The sequence below is a fragment of the Salvelinus sp. IW2-2015 genome, linkage group LG30, assembly GCF_002910315.2.
Source record: "Salvelinus sp. IW2-2015 linkage group LG30, ASM291031v2, whole genome shotgun sequence".
In the NCBI taxonomy this organism is placed as follows: Eukaryota; Metazoa; Chordata; class Actinopteri; order Salmoniformes; family Salmonidae; genus Salvelinus; species Salvelinus sp. IW2-2015.
In genome coordinates, this window is record NC_036869.1 from 789,445 (window position 1) to 811,478 (window position 22,034).

Sequence of the window (22,034 nt, forward strand, 5' to 3'; positions counted from 1 at the left end):
TCAAGGATCCATTCCTCAAAAAAATGTATGAACCTGTTCCTTCAGAATTTCCGGAGTCCCCAACACCGATTTGCATCTGCGTCCTCGATTATCCAAGTCGTCAATGCTTGGCTCCGCCGCATTTCTTTGGCACTGTTTCTCAGTTGCGCTTTTATCTTAGTGTCCACTAGATGTAGTTGAAGTTTCACTGTAGCAATTTCCTTTCGCCTCATCAACACGCTGACAACCCTCTGATTCAGCTGAATGGCCTGCTATTGCTTCCTAGACAGTTCTTATCTTTAACACGATCACTTAAGTCTGTTATTCGTCATCTTTTGAATCACCAGGTCATTGTGCCTGGAATCCGCAATGTGTTGCTTTCGCTAGCTCTCTGCTAACTAAGGATGTGGTTTTTGCGTCGCAATTCTTAGTAGCTCTGCTGGGCATGTTGTCGGAATTTTTGAGAGAAGTAGCCGTCAAGACTCATGTAGGATAACTTATTTAGCCAATTCTACCACTTTTCTCAAGCTAGGAGATTTGTAAATATAATTTACGAATGCCCCACAGGGAGCTCGCTGAAAACGGTGTTCTCTCTACGCGCCATTTGTCCCCCTCTTTTAAACATTCTTAATGTGGATTATAAGTGACTAGTGTTCCATTTTTAAGTGCAAATGATAATCAAGCTGTATGTAGGCGTGCCTCACTGTGTTAGTGATGGCTGTTTAACAGTCTGATGCATGAGATGGAAGCTGTTCTTCAGTCTCTCTGGTCCCAGCTTGATGCACCTGTACTGACCTCGCCTTCTGGATGATAGCGGGTGAACAGGCAGTGGCTCGGGTGGTTGATGTCCTTGATGATCTTTTTGGCTTCCTGTGACATCGGGTTGTTGTAGGTCCTGGAGGGCAGGTAGTTTGCCCCGGTGATGCGTGGTGCAGACCGCACACCCCTCTAGAGAGCCTTGCAGTTGTGGGCGTGCAGTTGCCGTACCAGGCGGTATACAGCCCGACAGGATGCTCTCAATTGTGCAACTGTAAAAGTTAGTGAGGGTTTTTCAGCCTCCTCGGTTGAAAGCACTGTTGCGCCTTCTTCACCACACTGTCTGTGTGCGTGGACCGTTTCAGTTTGTCGATGATATGAACACAGAGGAACTTTCTCCACTGCTGTCCCATCAATGTGGATAGGTGGCGCTCCCTTTCTGTTTCCTGAAGTCCACATCATCTATTTTGTTTTGCTGACATTGAGTAAGAGGTTATTTTCCTGACACCACACTCTGAGCCCTCACCTCCTCCCTGTAGGCTGTCTCGTCGTTGTAATCAAGCCTACCACTGTAGTTCGTCTGAAACTTGATGATTGAGTTGGAGGCGTGCATGGCACGCAGTCATGGGTGAACAGGGAGTACAGGAGGCTAGAACACACCCTTGTGGCCACTGTGTTGAGGGTAACGGAGTGGAGAGTTGTTTCCTCCTTCACCACCCCTGGGGGGGGCGGCCCGTCAGGAGTCCAGGACCCAGTTGCACAGGCGGTCGAGACCCAGGTCTCAAGCTTAATGATGAGCTTGGAAGTTACTATGGTGTGGAATGCTAGCTGTAGTCAATGAACAGCATTCTTACATAGTATTCCTCTTGTCCAGATGGGTTAGGCAGTGTCAGTGTGATGCGATTACATCGTCTGTGGACCTATTGGGGGTAACAAATTGAAGTGGGTCTTGATGTCAGGTAGATCGAGGTGATATGATCCTTGAATAGTCTCTCAAAAACACTTAATGATGACAGAAGTGAGTGCTACAGGGCGAGATCATTTAGTTCAATTATCTTTGCTTTCTTAGGACAGGAACAATTGGCCATCTTGAAGCATGTGGGACAGCCGACTGGATAGGAGAGGTTTGAATATGTCTGAAACACACCAGCCAGGTGGTCTGCGCATGGCTCTGAGGACGTGGCTAGGATGCCGTCTGGGCTGGCAGCTGTGAGGGTTAACATGCTTAAATGTCTTACTCACATCGGCCACGGAGAAGAGAGCCCACAGTCCTTGTAGTGCGCTGCGTCGGTGCACTGTACACACTCAAAGCGCGTAAAGAAGTTGTTTAATTTGTCTGGGAGCAAGACGTCGACGTCCGCAACGGGGCTGGTTTTCTTTTTGTAATCCGTGATTGTCTGTAGACCCTGCCACATACGTCTCGTGTCTGAGCCGTTGAATTGCGACTCTACTTTGTCTCTATACTGACACTTTGTGTTTGATTGCCTTACGGAGGAATAACTACACTGTTTGTATTCGGTCATTTCTGACCATAGATATCCACAGACACATTCATACAGTTGAACCAGGAAGTACTTCAGGCTTGAACTTTGGAGATTCCTCTCAGGATTTATCTTTCTCAGTTTTGTAAAATAGAAATAGAAGATTCATTTAGAACTGCTATGTGCTGGAAAAAGTTTAGTAACTGAATATCAACACTGAATTATCTCTTTTTGGCTGAACTTACTCCCCCAATCCCCTCCCTCTCTACCCCCTAACTCTCCCTCCCCACATCCCTCTGTCTGCTCCCCCTCCCCCTCTACCCCCTAACTCCCCCCCCCACCTCCCTCTGTCTGCTCCAACCTCCCCCTCACCCCCTAACTCTCCCTCCCCCACCTCCATCTGTCTGCTCCACCCTCCCTCTCTACCCCTAACCTCCCTCCCCACATCCCTCTGTCTGCTCCACCCTCCCCTCTCACCCCTAACTCTCCCTCCCCCACCTCCCTCTGTCTGCTCCACCCTCTCCCCTAACTCCCCCCCCCACATCCCTCTGTCTGCCTCCACCTCCCTCCTCTACCCAATTCCCTCCCCAAAAATCCTAAGTTGCAATAAAATACTCTCCTCCCCCTTCTAACCCCTAACTCTCCCTCCCCCACCTCCCTCTGTCTGCTCCACCCTCTCCCCTAACTCGCCCTCCCCCACATCCCTCTGTCTGCTCCCCCCTCCCCCCTAACTCTCCCTCCCCCAGGGTGTGGGGACCTCCAGTGAGGGGGGGTGTGTGGTGTCTGAGGCGGAGGCTGAGCTACAGAGAGAAGTGGAGGAGCTGAAGCTGCGTCTCCACATGGCCGCTGAGCACTACAAGGAGAAGTACAGGGAGTGTCAGCGGCTCCGCAGACAGGTGGCTAAGATCAGCGAGGCCCAGGGGGTGAGTGTCTGTCTGTCTGCAATACTGTACTACACCACATCGTCACAGCGCCATCTTGTGGTACATTTGATTCTTTTTTACATTTGAGTAATTTAGCAGATGCTCTTATCCAGAGCGACTTACAGTTAGTGCATTTATATTCAGATAACTAGATGGAACAACCACATATCACAGTCATAGTACGTACATTTTCCCACAATAAAGTCAGAGCTAGTAAGGGGATAAAGTCAAGTGGGAGTGTTCGTTCACAAAAGGCTTTTATTTTCTCGAGGTGGTGCTGTGGGATTATTTAATGTACTCTTTGAAGTGGGAGGGTTTCAGATGTTTTCAGAAGATGGGCAGGGATCTGCTGTCCTAGCTTCAGGGGGAAGCTGATTCCACCATTGGGGTGCCAGGACATAGAAGAGCTTGGACTGGGCGGAGACCAAGAGACCAGAGGTGACAGAATGGAGTGCTCGGGTTGGGGTGTAGGGTTTGAGCAGAGCCTGAAGGTAGGGAGGGGCAGTTCCTCTTGCTGCTCTGTAGGTGAACACCATAGTCTTGTAGTGGATGCGAGCTTCAACCGGAAGCCAGTGGAGTGTGAGGAGGAGCGGGGTGACATGGGAAGGTTGAACACAGAGAGTCGCGGTAGTCCAGATGGGCCTTTTTGGTGGAGACTACGGTTTTGCCGGAACTCTCAATTTTGAACACGTATGAACACAGAAGCTAATCATGCAGCTGACCAAATGGTGAGGAATAGGGTGCAGCCTAGTTGAGTCTGATGTCCACAGATTGATTCAACTTGTTTTCTCATGTTTGTAGGAGTCAAAGAGAAACGCTGCCACTGAGACGACAAAGGAGCCACTGACACCCAGTCCAGAGTCACCTACAGCAGGTATACACACACACACACACACTCACTCACTCACTCACTCACTCACTCACTCTCTTATCTCTTTATACTAAATCCCTAATGTGTATATGTTTACAGGCAATCTGTCTGCAACTGTGCTGAGAGAGACAGTGAGAGGCGGTAGTCCTAAACGGCGTGACAAAAACAGGACACACACACACTTACGCACAACGACGACACACCAACGCACACACCACACATTCTCCGGCATGGAGACATGAGAGCTGAGAAAGAGTGAAGGGGCAGAATGGGGAAGAGATGGAAAGAGAAGTGAGTGGAGAGGAAGGGAAAGTAGATGGGAGTGTGGGAGAGAAGGAGAAGGGAGAGAGGACAGGAAGGGACAGGAGTGGAGGAGAGGAGAAAGAGAACAGGAGTGGAGTGGAGATGGAATGAGATGAAGATGGGAGTGGAGTGGAAGTGGGAATGAGAGGAAGAGCTGAAATGGATGAGAGAGTGTGGATGAGGGGAAGAGTGGAGTAGAGAAAAGAACAACTCGTTCGGTGGATTGGAGCTGGCGAGGATGGAGGAGAAGTGGGCGAGCAGTGTGCTATCACGAGCTTAAGCAGAGACTGGCCAATGAGGAGGAGCGATTCAGGGTAAGTCATCAATCTACACACACACTATTCTCACACACACACCACACACACGGTCATGTCACATTTAGAACAATAGTTGTACACACACACAAACACCCCAGTCTCTCTGCCAGGCTGATAAGGTTGTGTCTATGTCAGCCCTGTGAGTAGCTCAGTCTATATTGTTCTCCTCTGGTCCCCATGTTCCTCTGGACTGCGTCAGTGTGTGTCTGTGTCTGTGTGTGTGTCTGTGCGCAAGCAATGTGTGTGTTTCTCATGAAGTAGTGTGTACTTCTCTCAGAGTCAGTTAGGCGTTGTGTTGTGTGTGTTTGAGTTCTGTGAGTGAGTGTATGCTCATCTGTGCAGTAACTAGTAGGCTCTTCCTTTGATAGTCTCAGAGAGAGGTAAATACACAGAACAGTTAGTAACCCTAGCCCTAATGGTCCGGAGAGAGTCTAAAGCAAGGATACACAGTTATAACCCTAGCCTAATGGTCGGCAGAGAGGTAATACCAACAGTTAGTAACCCTAGCACTAATGGTCGGAAGAGGTAAATACACAGTACCAGTTAGTAACCCTAGCCCTAATGGTCCGGAGAGAGGTAAATACACAGACACAGTTAGTAAACCCTAGCCTCTATCTCCGGAGAGAGGTAAATACAGACACTAAGTAACCCTAGCCCTAATGGTTCGGAGGAGGAATACAAGACAACAAGTTAGTAACCCTAGCACTAATGTGTCCAGAGAGAGGTAATACACAGACACAGTTAGTAACCCTAGCCCTAAGTTCCGGAGAGAGGTAAATACACAGTTAGTAACCCTAGCCTAATGTCCGGAGAGAGGTAATACACAGTTAGTAACCCTAGCCTAATGGTCCCGGAGAGAGGTAAATACACAGTTAGTAACCCTAGCTAATGGTCCGAGAGAACTGACACAGTTAGTAACCCTACCCTAATGGTCGGAGAGAGGTAAAACACAGACACAGTTAGTAACCCTAGCCCTAATGGTCCGAGAGAGGTAAAACACAGTTAGTAACCCTAGCCCTTAATTGGTCCGGAGAGGTAATAACAGACACAGTTAGTAACCCTAGCCTAATGGTCCGGAAGAGGTACAAGACACAGTTATGTAACCCTAGCTCTAATGGTCCGGAGAGTAAATACAGACACAGTTAGTAACCCTAGCCCTAATGGTCCGGAGAGAGGTAAATACACAGTCAGTTAAACCCTAGCTCCTAATGGTCCGGAGAGAGGTAAATGCACAGACACAGTAGTAACCCTAGCCTCTAATGGTCCCAGAGAGATGGTACAGACACAGTTAGTAACCCAGCCCTAATGGTCCGAAGAGGATAAATACACAGACACAGTTAGTAAACCTAGCCCTAATGTCCGAGAAAGAGTAATACAAGACACAGTTAGTAACCCTAGCCCTAATGGTCGGAGAGAGGTAAATACAACACAGTTAGTAACCCTAGCACCTAATGGTCCAGGAGAGAGGTAAATACACAGACACAGTTAGTAACCCTAGCCCTAATGGTCGGGAGAAGAGGTAAATACACAGACACAGTTAGTAACCCTAGCCCTAATGGTCAGAGAGGTAAATACACAGACACAGTTAGTAACCCTAGCCAATGGTCCGGAGATAAATACACAGACACAGTTAGTAACCCTAGCCTAATGGTCCGGAGAGAGGTTAAATACACATTGTAACCCTAGCCCTTATGGTCCGGAGAGATAAATACACAGACACAGTTAGTAACCTAGCCCTAATGGTCCGAGAGAGGTAAATACACAGTTAGTAAACCCTACCTAATGGTCCGAGAGAGGTAAATACAGACACAGTTAGTAACCCTAGCCCTATGTCCGGAGAGAGTAAATACACAGACACAGTTTAGTAACCCTAGCCTAATGGTCGAGGAAGGTAAATACAGACACAGTTAGTAACCCTAGCCTAAGTGTCCGGAGAGAGGTAATACACAGACACAGTTAGTAACCCTAGCACAATGGTCCAGGAGAGGTAAATACACAGACACAGTTAGTATACCCTAGCCTAATGGTCCGAAGAAACACAGACACAGTTGTAACCCTAGCTCTAATGTTCGAGAGAGGTAAATAACAGACACTAGTTAGACCCTAGCCCTATGGTCCGAGAGAGGTAACAGACACAGTTAGTAACCCTAGCCCTAATTTCCGGAGAGAAAATACACAGACACAGTTAGTAACCCTAGCCCTAATTCCAGAGAAGGAAATACACAGACACAATTAGTAACCCTAGCACTATGGTCGAGAGAGTAACACAAGACACAGTTAGTAACCCTAGCCCTATATGTCCGGAAGAGGTAAATACACAGACACAGTTAGTAACCCTAGCCCTATGGTCCGGAGAGAGGTAATACACAGACACAGTTAGTAACCCTAGCCTAATGGTCCGGAGAGAAGTAAATACACAGACACAGTTAACCCTAGCCCTAATGGTCCAGAGAGAGGTAATACACAGACACAGTTATAACCCTACCTAATGGTCGGAGAGGTAAAATACACAGACACAGTTAGTAAACCTAGCCCTAATGGTCCGGAGAGAGGTAATACACAGACACAGTTAGTAACCCTAGCCCTAATGGTCCGAGAGAGGTAAATACACAGACACAGTTAGTAAACCTAGCCTAGTGTCCGGAAGAGAGTAAATACACAGACACAGTTAGTAACCCTAGCCTAATGGTCCGGAGAGAGGTAATACAAGACACAGTTAGTAACCCTAGCCCTAATGGTCCGGAGAGAGGTAAATACACAGACACAGTTAGTAAACCTAGCCCTAATGGTCCGGAGAGAGTAAATACACAGTTAGTAACCCTAGCCCTAATGGTCCGGAGAGAGGTAAATACAAGACACAGTTAGTAACCCTAGCCCTAATGGTCCGGAGAGAAATACACAGACCAGTTAGTAACCTACCCTAATGGTCCGGAGAGAGTAAATACGACACAGTTAGTAACCCTCACCTAATGGTCCGGAGAGATAAACACAACAGTTAGTAACCCTAGCCTAATGGTCCGAGAGGAGGTAAATACACAGTTTAGTAACCCTAGCCTAATGGTCCGGAGAGAGGTAAATACACAGTTTATTACCCTAACCTAATGGTCCGGAGAAGTTAAATACACATTAGTTAACCCTAGCCCAATGGTCCGGAGAGAGTAAATACACAACACAGTTAGTAACCCTAGCCCTAATGGTCCGGAAGAGGTAATATACACAGTTAGTACCCTAGCCCTAATGGTCCGGAGAGAGGTAAATACACAGTTAGTAACCCTAGCCCTAATGGTCCGAGAGATAAGAATACACAACACAGTTAGTAACCCTGCCACTAATGGTCCGGAGAGAGGTAAATACACAGACACAGTTAGTAACCCTAGCCTAATGGTCCGGAGAGAGGTAAATACACAGACACAGTTAGTAACCCTAGCACTAATGTGTCCGATGAGAGGTAAATACACAACACAGTTAGTAACCCTAGCCCTAATGTCCGGAGAGAAATACACAGACACAGTTATAACCCTAGCCCTAAGTCCGGAGAGGTAAATGACACAGACACAGTTAGTAACCCTAGCCCTAATGGTCCGGAGAGAGTAAATAACACAGACACAGTTAGTAACCCTAGCCTAATGTCCGAGAGAGGTAAATACAACAGTTAGTAACCCTAGCCCTAATGGTCCGGAGAGAGGTAAATACACAGACACATTAGTTAACCCTAGCCCTAATGGTCCGGAGAGAGTAAAATACACAGTACAAGTTAAACCCTAGCCCTAATGTCCGGAGAGAGGTAAATACAACAGACACGTTAGTAACCCTAGCCCTAATGGTCGAGAGAGTAAATACACAGCCACAGTTAGTAACCCTAGCCCTAATGGTCCGGAGAGAGGCAAATACACAGACACAGTTAGTAACCCTAGCCCTAAGGCAGAGAGCAATAATACACAGACACAGTTAGTAACCCTAGCCCTAATGGTCCGGAGAGGCAAATACACAGACACAGTTAGTAACCCTAGCCCTAATGGTCCGGAGAGAGGCTAAATACACAGACACAGTTAGTAACCCTAGCCCATAATGGTCCGGAGAGAGGCTAAAATACACAGACACATTAGTAACCCTACCTAATGGTCCGGAGAGAGGTAAATACACAACACAGTTAGTAACCCTATCCCTAATGGTCCGAGAGAGAGAACATAAACAGATACACAGTTAGTAACCCTAGCCCTAGATGGTCCGGAGAGAGGTAACACACAGTTAGTAACCCTAGCCCTATGGCCGGAGATAGGTAAATACACAGACCAGTTGTTAGTAAACCTAGCGCTAATGTCCAGAGAGAGGTAAATACACAGACACAGTTAGTAACCCTAGCCCTAATGGTCCGGAGAGAGGTAAATACACAGACACAGTTAGTAACCCTAGCCCTGATGGTCCGGAGAGAGAGACACACACACAGTGAAGAGGAGTAGAGGAGATGCATAAGAGGTGAAGGGAGGATAGAAGGAAAACGAGGGGAAGGAAGGAGATAATAAAAACGAGGCATAGAGCAAGGGAGAGAATTGAGAGGGAGACCTGCTCGTCAAAAATGTAATTCCAAAATCATGGGCATTAATATGGATTTGTCATAACAGCCTACACTATTCTGGGAAGGCTTTCCACTAGATGTTGGAACATTGCTGCAGGGACTTGCTTCCATTCAACCACAAGATCATTAGTGAGGCCCGGCTCGCAGTCAACATTCCAATTCATCCCAAAGGTGTTCGATGGTGTTTTGGTCTGGGCTCTGTGCACGCCAGTCAAGTTCTTCCACACCGATCTCGACAAACCATTTCTGTATGGACCTCGCTTTGTGCACAGGGCATTGTCATGCTGAAACAGGAAAGGGCCTTCCCCAAACAGTTTCCACAAATTTGAAAGCATAGAATTGCTAGAGCTGCCCCAGTCTCTGGAGTGATGGCGACGCGTGATTCATCACTCCATAGAACGCATTTCCACTGCTCCAGAGTCCAATGGTGGCGAGCTTTACACCTCTCCAGCCGAAGCTTGGTATTGAGCATGGTGAACTTAGGYTTGTGTGCGGCAGCTCAGCCATGGAAACTCATTTCATGAAGCTCCCAACTAACAGTTCTTGTGCTGACGTTGCTTCYAGAGGCAGTTTGGAACTCTRTAGTGAGTGTTACAACCGAGGACAGGCGATTTTTATGCGCTTCAGGACTCGGCGGTCCTGTTCTGTGAGCTYGTGTGGCCTACCACTTTGCGGCTGAGCCGTTTTGTTGCTCCTAGACTTTCCACTTCACTATAACAGCACTTACAGTTGACCGGGGAAACTCTAGCAGGGCAGAAATTTGACAAACTGACCTGTTGGAAAGGTGGCATCTGATGACGGAGCCACGTTGAAAGTCACTGAGCTCTTCAGTAAGGCCATTCTACTGCTAATGTTTGTCTATGGAGATCGCATGGCTGTGTGCTCGATTATATACACCTGTCACCACGGGTGTTGCTGAAATAGCAGAATCCAGTCATGTGAAGAGGTGTCCTCATTAATCTACACACAATACCCCATAATGACAAAGCAAAAACAGATTTTTTTTWAAGTCTTGAAAATGTAAAAAAATAYRTTTTTACTGAAATATAACATTTACATACTGTAAGTATTCAGACCCTTTACTCAGCACTTTGTTGAAGCACCTTTGGCAGCGATTACATTGCGTCTTCTTGGGTATGACGCTACAAGCTTGGCACACATGTTTTTGGGGAGTTTCTCCCATTCTTCTGTGCAGATCCTCTCAAGCGCTGTCAGGTTGGATGGGGAGTTGCTGTACAACTATTTTCAGGTTTCTCCAGAGATGTTTGATCGGGTTCAGTCCGGGCTCTGACTGGGCCCCTCAAGGACATTCAAAGACTTGTCCTGAAGCCACTCCTGCTTGTCTTGGCTGTGTGGTTAGGGTCGTTGTCCTGTTGAAAGGTGAACCTTCACACAGTCTGAGGTCCTGAGCGTCTGGAGCAGTTTTCATCAAGGATCTTTCTGTACTTCGCTCCGTTCATCTTTCCCTTGATCCTGACTAGTCTCCCAGTACCTTCCGCTGAAAAGCATCCCCACAGCATGATGCTGCACCACCATGCTTCACTGTAGGGATGGTGCCAGGGTTCTTCCAGACTGACGCTTGGCATTCCAATTCAATCTTGGTTTCATCAGACCAGAGAATCTTGTTTCTCATGGTCTGAGAGTCTTTAGGTAAACTCCAGGCGGGCTGTCATGTACCTTTTACTGAGGAGTGGCTTCAGTCTGGCCACTCTACCATTAAGGTTGATTGGTGGAGTTCTGCAGAGATGGTTGTCCTTCTGCAAGGTTCTCCCATCTTTACTTAGGAACTCTGGAGCTCTGTAGAGTTACCATCGGGTTCTTGGTCACCTCCCTGACCAAGGCCTTCTCCCCCGATTGCTCAGTTCGGCCAGCTCTAGGAAGAGTCTTGGTGGTTCCAACTTCTTCCATTTAAGAATGATGGAGGCCACTGTGTTTCTTGGGGACTTCAATGCTGCTGAAATGTTTTGGTACCTTCCCCAGATCTGTGGCTCAACACAATCCTGTCTCGGAGCTCTATGGACAATTTCTCTCGACCTCATGGATTAGTTTTTGATCTGAAATGCACTCACTGTCAACTGTTGGACCTAACATAGACAGGTGTGTGCCTTTCCAAATCATGTCCAAATAATTGAATTTACCACAGGTGGACTACAATCAAGTTGTAGAAACATCTCAAGGATGCTCAATGGAAACAGGATAAAAAATAAAAAAAATGTATTTATCTTTTGTTTAACTAATCAAGTCAGTTAAAAACAAATTCTTATTTACAATGACGGCCCACACCGGCCAAACCTGGACGATGCTGGACCAATTGTTCGCCGCCCTATGGGACTCCCAATCATGGCCAGATGTGATACAGCCTTGATTCGAACCAGGTACTGTAGTGAGATGCAGTGCTTTAGACCGTTGCGCCACTGGGGATGCACCTGAGCTCAATTTTGGGTCTCAGAGCAAAGGGTCTGAATACAAAACATTTCTAAAAAYCTGTTTTTGCTTTGTCATTATGGGCTATTGTGTGGAGATTGAGGTAGTATAAGGCTGTAACTTAACAATGTGCACACAGTGCCTTCAGAAAGTATTCACACCCCTTGGCTTTCTCCCCAAAAATTTGTGTTACAGATGGAATTTAAAATGGATGAAATTTTGATTTTGTGTCAATAGCCTACACACAATATCCCATAATTTACAAATTCATAAAAAATGGAAAGCGTAAATGTCTTGAGTCAATAAGTATTCAACCCCTTTGTTATGGCAAGACTAAATAAGTTCAGGAGTAAAAATGTGCTTAACAAGTCACATAGTAAGTTGCATGGACTACCTCATCTCTGTACCCTACACATACAATTATCTATAAGGTCCCTCGGTCGAGCAGTGAATTTCAAACACAGATTCAACCASAAAGACCAGGGAGGTTTTCCGATGCCTTGCAAAGAAGGGCACCTAAAGTGTTATTAATTACACTTTGGATGGTGTATCAATACACCCAGTCACTAGAAAGATACRGGTGTCCTTCTTAACAGTTGACGGAGAGGAAGGAAACCGCTCAGGGATTTCACAATGAGGCCAATGGTGACTTTAAAACAGTTAGAGTTAATGGCTAACCTATAAGACAGATGAAAAACAGGAAGCCAGTACAGAATASAAATGTTCCAAAACATGCATCCTGTTTGCAATAAGGCATTAAAGCAAAATCCTAGAAGACAAGACGCTKGGAGACAAATTCACCTTTCAGCAGTACAATAACCTAAAACACAAGGCTAAATATACACTGGAGCTTACCAAGATGACATTGTATGTTCCTGAGTGGCCTAGTTASAGCTTTGACTTAAATTGTCTTGAACATCTGTGGCAAGACTTGAAAATGGCCGTTTAGAAATGATCAACAACCAACTTGACAGAGCTTGAAGGTTTAAAAAAAGAATAATGTACAAATATTGTACAATCCAGGTGTTTAAAGCTCTTAGAGACTTACCCAGAAAGACTCACAGCTTTAATAACTGCCTAAGGTGATTCTAACATGTATAGACTCAGGGGGTTGAATACTTAATGAAGATATATTAGTGTTTTATTTTCCATACATTTTTACAAAATGTTAGACTTTTTCTTCTACTTTGACATTACAGAGTATTTTGTGTAGCTTATTGACAAAAAAAATGACAAATCCATTTTAATCCCATTTTAATAACACAACAAAATGTAAAACAAAGTCAAGGGGTGAGAGTAATTTCTGAGAGAGATATATATCTACACGTGTTTGATTTACATTCACCCCAGTGCACTAGAGTAGGTTATGTCTGGGATGGTATATACATGATGACTTATTAAAGGCTACATCTGTAAGTTCTCTTTCCCTTGTGGCCAATGCGTACAATGTTTTGTCTAGTGTTTTGTCTAATGTTTCCTCTGTGTAGATCCAGATGGTAGAGAGGGCCATGGAGGTGACAGAGCTGAAGGAGAGTCTGGCTCAGGCCCTCAGAGAGAAGAASCAACTCAAGGAGGTACTATGAACATTCACCAGTTATAACAGTTTTTATTAAGTGCTTTCATAGAGCTACTACAGAAGCCTGCAAGAGTTTATATTATATTTATATAATATATATTGTTTTACATTTAACCTTTATTTAACTTGACAAGTCAGTGAAGAACAAATTATTATTTACAATGACGGCCTACCGGGTAACAACGGCCCCGTTAACCTCTCTGGGATATGTGAGACGCTAGCGTGGAAATGCAGAGCGCCAAATTCAAATAAATTACTATAAAAATTAAACTTTCATGAAATCACACATGCAATACACCAAATTAAAGCTACACTTGTTGTGAATCCAGCCAACGTGTCAGATTTTCAAAAAGGCTTTACGACGAAAGCACACCAAACGATTATGTTAGGTCAGTACATAGCYACAGAAAAACACAGCCATTTTTCCAGCCAAAGAGAGGAGTCACAAAAAGCATAAATAGAGATAAAATGAATCACTAACCTTTGATGATCTTCATCAGATGACACTCATAGGACTTCATGTTACACAATACATGTATGTTTTGTTCGAGGCGCGTTACGTTCAGTAATGTTTTGCTTCCAAAACATCCGGGGATTTTGCAGAGAGCCACATCAATTTACAGAAATACTCATTATAAATGTTGATGAAAATACAAGTGTTATGCATGGAACTTTAGATACACATCTCCTTAAGGGGCAGAACGACAGATTTTTACCTTGTCAGCTCGGGGATTCGATCYAGCAGCCTTTCGGTTACTGGCGCAACGCTCTAACCACTAGGCTACCTGCCRCCCCATAATAAGCCTACCAAAAGCACTGAATTTACCAACCTACTACTATTTATATAGCTTCCTCCCTCTCCCCCAATTTCTAGATTCCAACTAATGATACTGTACTGCCATGACACACTAACCATTAAATGGTGCAAATGTCATCCTCTGTGTTTGTTTCACCCCGTGGTTAGCCTCGTTTAAATGTTAACTTCATTAGTGCAGTTTATCTAGTTTATCAAGAGAGGGGGAGGAAGAAAGAGGGGGGAGGAGAAAGAAAATAGGTCTTTTCACAAAATTGTCTGAACGGTTTGCCACAAACTATTWTGACCCCTCTATGGAAAGATGAGACTCACGACGGCATGCTTCGTTTTGCTCTATGGCCCCCACAAGTGTATTGGGACTCGTCTGAAGTCGGTACAGACGATCTGCCATCTTCTGTCTGTAGYGTCCGAACAGTTTGGGCCACACAATAATATGACCCCTCTGTGGAAAGGTGAGACTCTCACGAACACGTACATGTTTTGCTCTAGGAGGCCCACAGGTCTCACAAGACTCCTCTGAAGGTCCCCCGGTACCAGTTGAAAAAATGAATGGAAGTACAGTACCAGTCAGGTTTGGACACACCTACTCATTCCAGGGTTTTTCATAATTTGTACTATTTTCTACATTGTAGAATAATAGTGAAGACATCAAAACTATGAAATAACACATATGGAATGATGTAACCAAACAATTGTTAATCAAAATATATTTGAGATTTGAGATTCTTCAAAGTAGCCACCCTTTGCCTTGATGACTGCTTTGCACACTTGGCACTCTCAACCAGCTTCACCTGGAATGCTTTTCCAACAGTCTTGAAGGAGTTCCCACATATGATGAGCACTTGTTGGCTGCTTTTCCTTCACTCTGCGGTCCAACTCATTCCAAACCCTTGGATGAGTAGCTGTGTCCAAACTGTTGACTGGTACTGTATATATGGAGAATGTTTAGTGCCAAAAATAAGGGGTTAAATACAGTAAAAATATTTAATGTTTCCTGATCTTTCTTATATCTCTCAGATATAGGACAGACACTTCAGAATAAACGTCCTTTTGATTTTTGTGGGGGGACTAGCTGTTGTTCCATGTAGTGAATCTGTTGGGTTTGTATGGGCTTTGTATGGGCTAATAGCAAAGGCCAAATTTGTATATCTTTTTTTGATACTTAAAGGGGTATTAAAATTCAAAATGAAATAGCAAAATTATCCTTGGTATGAGTCATGACCTTCTTTAAAACAATTCCATAAAGCTTAGGGCTAAGACTGTAATGGGTTAAAGCTAGAATCCTTAGTCCTTAGTTGCTACATCCATCCTGGACTTAATTCATGATATATACTCATTGATTCTTGAAGAATATAACTTCTAAATGTCTCATGAGTTTAGTTCAACTGTCGAACCCCATCAAAACCCAACATAAGGCTTGTTTTACTCCAATGWTTGTTAACAATGTAAATGTAAACAAACACTGTATAGCCTGAAAACATTGTTCAGACTATCATTTCGATATGGATGGTCAGTCCTTGCATCCATAGCTCTGTCTATGAATTTGAGAGTGGTACCATTTCTCCAGGCCCATCCCTCAGCTTTTTACCAAAACAGAGTTGAGGTGACCCTTTGTTATTGTGTCAGTTAAGGCCTCTAACTGTTMAAGTCGGGTAATGTCAAGATGAAACCACGCCCCTTGACATTGGTTTTGTTGCTGGACCTCAATAGAAATAAGCCTTCAGACTTTGTTTTTATCCTCAATCATTTTTTATGTCAATGTTGTCTCCGGCAGGAGCAGCATACTRCTTTTAATTATCCAATACATTTAATCCACCAATCAAACAAACAAACCATAAATGATTGAAAAGACAAGCACCGTCTGATTACCTGGTTTTCTTTGTTTTATTCGGTGCTAATTTCTTTTCCAATAATTTGTTTTAAGTCGTCTTCACTTGGCCATCTTCTCCCCATGCCAGGAGCTGCAGCAGTGTCAGGGCCGACAGAGGGAGCAGGAGGCTGATGGTCAGGGGTCAGAGGTCAAACAGCMTGTGTTGCTGCGCTACCCACTTCCCTACCCCCAAGACCCCTCCCCACCCCCCCTGGTACCCCAGAGACCTGCAGAGCTGCAGTACGGGAACCCCTACTCCACCGACAACACTCGAGGTGAGACCCACCCCCCACACCCAGCTACACTACATGTAAAAAGTATGTGGACAAATGAGTGGATTCGGCTATTTCAGCCACACCCATTGCTGACATGTGTATAAAATCGAGCACACCGCCATGSAATCGCCATAGACAAACATTGGCAGTAGAATGGCCTTACTGAAGAGCTCAGTGACTTTCAATGTGGCACCGTCATAGGATGCCACCTTTCCAACTAGTCAGTTTGTCAAATTTCTGTCCTGCTAGAGCTGCCCCGGTCCACTGTAAGTGCTGTTATTGTGAAGTGGAAATGTTTAGCAGCAACAACGGCTCAGCCGCGAAGTGATAGGTCACACAAGCTCACAGAATGGAACCGGCGAGTGYTGAAGTGCGTAGCGTGTAAAAATCCTCTGTCCTCGGTTGCAACACTCACTACCGAGTTCCAAACTGCCTCTGGAAGCAACGGCAGCACAAGAGCTGTTCGTCGGGAGCTTCATGAAATGGGTTTCTATGGCCGAGCAGCCGCACACAAGCCTAATACCCTGACTACACCGCTCGCGTTGCGTGCGCGAGAGGTGTAAAATAAATTTWGAAATCTATGTTATTCAATTATTGTACCCACACTGCTCGCACACGTCAACGAGCGTCTGCGTTGCCAACGGCTAAAATAGAAGTCCTTTCTATTTCTGATGCAGATCGCGCTGCAAGTCCAGTCTCTCCCATCTCCTCATTGGTTTATAGAAGCAGGTATCCACGTGCCATCTCCTCATTGGTTATACCCACGTGGGTGATTGAAAGACTAACTGTTTTGCTGGTCGTCGTAGTAATACTATGAAAGTTTAGATGCCAATCACCATATAAGTTCAAAGAAGAAAAAGCCTGGAAGAAGGAGAGATGACTAGAAACGATTCGGGTGACCGTTTTATGTGTGGATTAATTGTCGGAGTAGAGGACCTTGTGCATTTCAGGTAAAATAACAACCTAATGTTTATATCCCAGGGCAAATTAGCCAGCAACAGCAAGCTAGCTAAATAGGACAAATTAGCTAGCAAGTGCAAGCTAACTAGCTAAATTGCCATAAATGTTTAATGCTTTTCGACCTGTCCCCAAATTAATGTCATTGGTTCAGAGTTTGTTTTGATATTTTAACCTGTGTGTCGTGATCGCGTTTGGTGTAGGGGGACACAATAAATRTATTTTAGCCGGTTTGAGTTCCATGTAAGATCACAATGCCAAGCGTCGGCGTAAAGCTCACTGCCATTGGACTCTGGAGCAGTGGAAATGCGTTCTCTGGAGTGATGAATCACACTTCACCGTCTGACAGACAACTCTGGGTTTGATGGAGCCCATGCTACCTGCCCCAATGCATAGTGCCAACTGTAAAGTTTGGTGGAGGAGGAATAATGGTCTGGGGCTTTTTAGTTCCAGTGGAGGGAAATCTTAACGCTACAGCATGCAACATTATGGACGATKCTGTGCTTCCAACTTTGTGGCAACAGTTTGGGGAAGGCCCTTTCCTGTTTCAGCATGACAATGCCCCGTGCACAAAACGAGGTCCATACAGAAATGGTTTGTCGAGATCGATGTGGAAGAACTTGACTGGCCTGCACAGAGCCCTGACCTCGTCCCCATCGAACACCTTTGGGATGAATTGGAACGCCGACTGCGATCCAGGCCTAATCACCCAATATAAGTGCCCGACCTCACTAATGGTCTTGTGGCTAAATGGAAGCAAGTCCCAGCAGCAATGTTCCAACATCTGGTGAAAAGCCTTCCCAGAAGAGTGGAGGCTGTTATAGCAGCAACTCCATATTAATGCCCATGATTTTTTAATGAAATGTTGGGTGTCAACATACTTTTGGCAATGTAGTGTGTCTGATCCGTCTGTCTCTGGCTGTAATCTCTCAGTACTGTCTCTATCTAGCATTGTCTACACTGTGTTTCTATGTCCCAGCTTCTGTTCTATCCGTCTGATTCTATCTTAGACATGGGCAGCCTGGGAGCCTGTCTCTCTTGGTCTCCATCTCTCAATACTGTCTCTATCTAGTATTATCTACACTGTGTTTCTATTTCCCAGCTTCTTTTCTATCGCTCCCAGGCTACCCATCTCTCCCTCTCTTCCAGTTCATCCCTGTCTGTCTCTTGGTCTCCCTCTCTTCTCKCTCTCCTCCATTTCAGCCCTGTCTGTCTCTCTTGGTCTCCCTCTCTTCTCTCTCTCCTCCATTTCAGCCCTGTCTGTCTCTCTTGGTCTCCCTCTCTTCTCCATTTCAGCCCTGTCTGTCTCTCTTGGTTCTGCCCTCACGCCTGTCCATTTTCAGCCCTGTCTGTCTCTCTTGGTCTCCCTCTCGCCTCCATTTAAGCCCTTGTGCTGTCTCTCTCTTGCTCTCCCTCTACTTCTTCTCTCTCTCCATTTCAGCCTGTCTGTCTCCTCTTGGTCTCCCTCTCTTCTCTCGCCTCCTATTTCACGCCCTGTCAGGTCTCTTGGTCTCCATCTCTCCTCTCTCTTCCATTTCGCCCTGTCTGTCTCTCTGCTGTCTCCCTCTCTTCTCCTATTTCAAGCCCTGTCTGTCTCTTCTTGGTCTCCGCTCTTCTCCATTTCAGCCCTGTCTGTCTCTCTTGGTCCTCCCTTCTTCTCCATTTCAGCCCTGTCCTGTCTCTGTTTGCGTCTCTCTCTTCTTCTCCATTTCAGCCCTGTCTGTCTCTCTTGGTTCCCTCTCTTCTCTGCCTCCATTTCACAGCCTTCAGGTCTCTTGGGTTCCATCTCTCCCTCTCATATCTTTCATTTCAGCCCTGTCCTGTCCTCTTCTTGGAGAGATTGGTTGACATCTTCTGCACACACACTCTTAAACACTTCCTGTTTCCTGTGTTGTTGTGTTTTGTCCAGACGGGGCAGACGGCGCCCTGTCCCCGGAGCAGATGCTCCGCCCCCCTCCTGAGGCCCCTGGTGCGTGCGCCCCTCCGGCCACCTCCCCGACCCCGTGTGCAGGTGCAGACTGGGAGAGAGAGGTGGTCTGCATCCAGCCCTCCTCCTCACGAAGCATGAGCCCCCCCGACGGACTGGAACACTCCCCCGAGGAGCCACGCAACGTGAGTTCACACACACACACACACATCCTCACCTCAAACATTAGGGAGGGAAACGCAAAACTGTGTTAGATCAATGTATAGGGCTGACTTGTTCTGTTCCCTTATTGGGAGGACATCACACATCCTCTAGCTCTATTAACACACTATTAAACTGAGGAGAGAGCCGTCAGTGAGGTGTGTGTCTCTATACTGTAGGTCGGTGATGGGGAGCAGCCTGCCTGCAATCATCAGGCCAGCAGCAGACTTACCGCCAACAGGGGCAGCTTCTGTTTCGACCCCAGGTAACACACACACATGACCCTCCACACAGACAATACACAAAATACTATCCCAGCTAACCCAACACTCTTTCTCCCCCCCTCTCTGCTCCCTCTTGCTCTCTCTGCTCCCTCTTGCTCTCTCTCCCCCTTCTGCTCCTTCTCTGCCCACTCTGATCCTTCTCTCTCCCCTCGTTTATATGGTCTTTCTCCCTCCACTCAGTGGTGAGGTCCACAAGCGCTGTCCGTTGTGCGAGGTGATCTTCCCGCCCCATTTTGAGCAGCGTAGCTTTGAGCAGCACGTGGAGAGCCACTGGAAGGTGTGTCCTGTGTGCTCTGAGCAGTTCCCCCTCCACTGCCATCAGCAGCTCTTCCAGAAGCACGTGCTCACACACTTTGACGGCCATGTGCTAAACTTCGCCAACATGGAGTAGCAGGGCAGATGGGGGTGTGTGTGAAAGGGAAGGTTTGGAWTAAGGGATGTAAAGAAGAATAAAGGAACATTTACTCAAATGGGGGTCGAGATGATTTCATTCAAATTTAACTCGGACCAAGAAGGGAGATTCCAAATCAAGATGAGAAAAATCAATGGGGGTAAATTGCACTTTATGTTGTAAATTGAAATTAAATTAACTCCAGCCCTGGCCTCACACACTTCCACGAGAACATGCTACCTTTCAAAAACATCACGGAGTGTGTGTATAACTTTGTATAAGGGGGAGTTTGTCAGTTTAGGGAAATTACAAAAGAAATATGTTTTGCGTGAGGTTTCGGAGCCTTGGAGCTCTTTGGTTTTGTCCCATGTTGATGATATCATCACTGCATGTGTTTAGTATCTGTAGGATTCATCTGCGTTAATCAGCCTGTCAATAGTAGCTACTTTACAAGACTTCATTTTCTGTTTCTGTTCCCAGTCACATGTAGAAACAGGTGACATCCAGGGATGGGAGGGAGAGTAGGATCAGGTGACATCCAGGGATGGGAGGGAGAGTAGGATCAGGTGACATCCAGGGATGGGAGGGGATGGAGTAGGGATCAGGTGACATCAGGGATGGGAGGGAGAGTAGGATCAGGTGACATCCAGGGATGGGAGGAGAGTTAGGATCAGGTGACATCCAGGGATGGAGGAGGGAGCAAGTAGGATCAGGTGACATCCAGGATGGGAGGGGAGAGGTAGGATCAGGTGACATCCAGGGATGGGAGGGAGGTAGCGATCATCAGGTGAGCATCCAGGGGAATGGGGAGGGAGAGGACAGGTGTCACGACGCTCGCACCGAGAGTAGGATCAGGTGACATCCAGGGATGGGAGGGAGAGTAGGATCAAGTTGCCCCTAGACACTAATGGTCAGTTTTGCGTTTTCCCTCTAATGGTTAAGGTTAGGATTTGGTTTATCTGATCCTGCATCTGTGGGTTGGGGAAACTTCTACCGTGGAGGGGGGGGGGTTAGGATCTTGGGAGGAGATATGTGGTCTTCAAGCACCTCCAGCCCAATGTAATGTACAGTATGAGTCAAACTCTTGTCAGCAAAAGACGTCAGACGGTCAAAAAAATAATTAGCACTATTGTTTGAATTTGACTGCACTAAAAATACTTTATTATTCTGAATGTATAGTGTGTGTGTGTGTGTAACTGGGTGGTTCAAGCCCTGATAGCTGTGCTATATTAGACCGTATACCACAGGTATGGCAAAACAACTATTTTTACTGCTCTAATTACATTCATAACCAGTTTATAATAGCAATAAGGCACTTCAGGGGATTGTGATGTATGGCCAATATACCAAGGGCTGTGTCCAGGCACACCTCCGCRTTGCGTCGTGCGAAAAGAATGACYYTAGTCGTGGTGTATTGGCCATATACCCCCTCGGGCCTTATTGCTGAAATAAAAATATATATAWATGAGAAGTAGAACTATTATGGAGAAATGTTTCAATTGCTGTTGTGACAATGTTTTAGTAATGACAGAGTGATGTTTTACTTCCTGGTCTCCATTCACTGGATAGGCTAATATTCTCCTGGCCATTCTGCTTCAGTTGATTGGAGGGAAGGTAACTGGAAATATGAACACTATAGAAAACTACTGGACTCTTTCACCGTGTTAAGATTCTAACGATTGCCATCTTTACCTCCTTTGTTTGGGTCAAAGTACGTTTATTTTGCGCGCGTCTCTTGATTCCTGTCATCTACTGTCAGTCTGAGATTTTACTGTTCTTTCAATGTGACCACAGTGCTGTACTTTTGGTTTCAAAAGTTGCACACGTGTGTCTGTCATGTCCAAATGYGGCCCTTTGAAAGTGTGTGGGTGTAGGTTTGTATGTGAGCATTAAAAATAAAGTACGCTTGTCAAATGGATACAATTGTCATTCCATCTTCTGGGTCAAACCCCCCCCAACCCCATTCAGACAGTTCTGGCTAACGTTCTCTTTATTTTCTAATGTAATAGTGTTCACATTTATGAAGCAGCAGCTTATGTAAAAACAGTTTGATATAGTACACAGGTCTCCTCCCTCACACCCTCTGTTGCCTCCGTACAAATAGGAAAC

General features: G+C 45.8%; 1 protein-coding gene across 1 annotated transcript in view; it reads left to right on the forward strand.

Annotated features, from left to right (window-relative positions):
* tax1bp1a (Tax1 (human T-cell leukemia virus type I) binding protein 1a) overlaps window positions 1-21,842 on the forward strand; it is a 62,403-nt gene extending 40,561 nt beyond the window's left edge. Inside the window, exons 10-19 of the mRNA XM_070436000.1 lie at window positions 2,963-3,139; window positions 3,941-4,013; window positions 4,110-4,166; window positions 4,551-4,627; window positions 13,118-13,204; window positions 15,979-16,165; window positions 19,032-19,234; window positions 19,430-19,515; window positions 19,715-20,491; window positions 20,781-21,842. Of these exons, the coding sequence (XP_070292101.1) occupies window positions 2,963-3,139; window positions 3,941-4,013; window positions 4,110-4,166; window positions 4,551-4,627; window positions 13,118-13,204; window positions 15,979-16,165; window positions 19,032-19,234; window positions 19,430-19,515; window positions 19,715-19,925 (1,158 nt within the window). The 3' untranslated portion in view covers window positions 19,926-20,491; window positions 20,781-21,842. The remainder of the gene's footprint in view (window positions 1-2,962; window positions 3,140-3,940; window positions 4,014-4,109; window positions 4,167-4,550; window positions 4,628-13,117; window positions 13,205-15,978; window positions 16,166-19,031; window positions 19,235-19,429; window positions 19,516-19,714; window positions 20,492-20,780) is intronic.
* The last annotated feature ends 192 nt before the right edge of the window (window positions 21,843-22,034 follow it).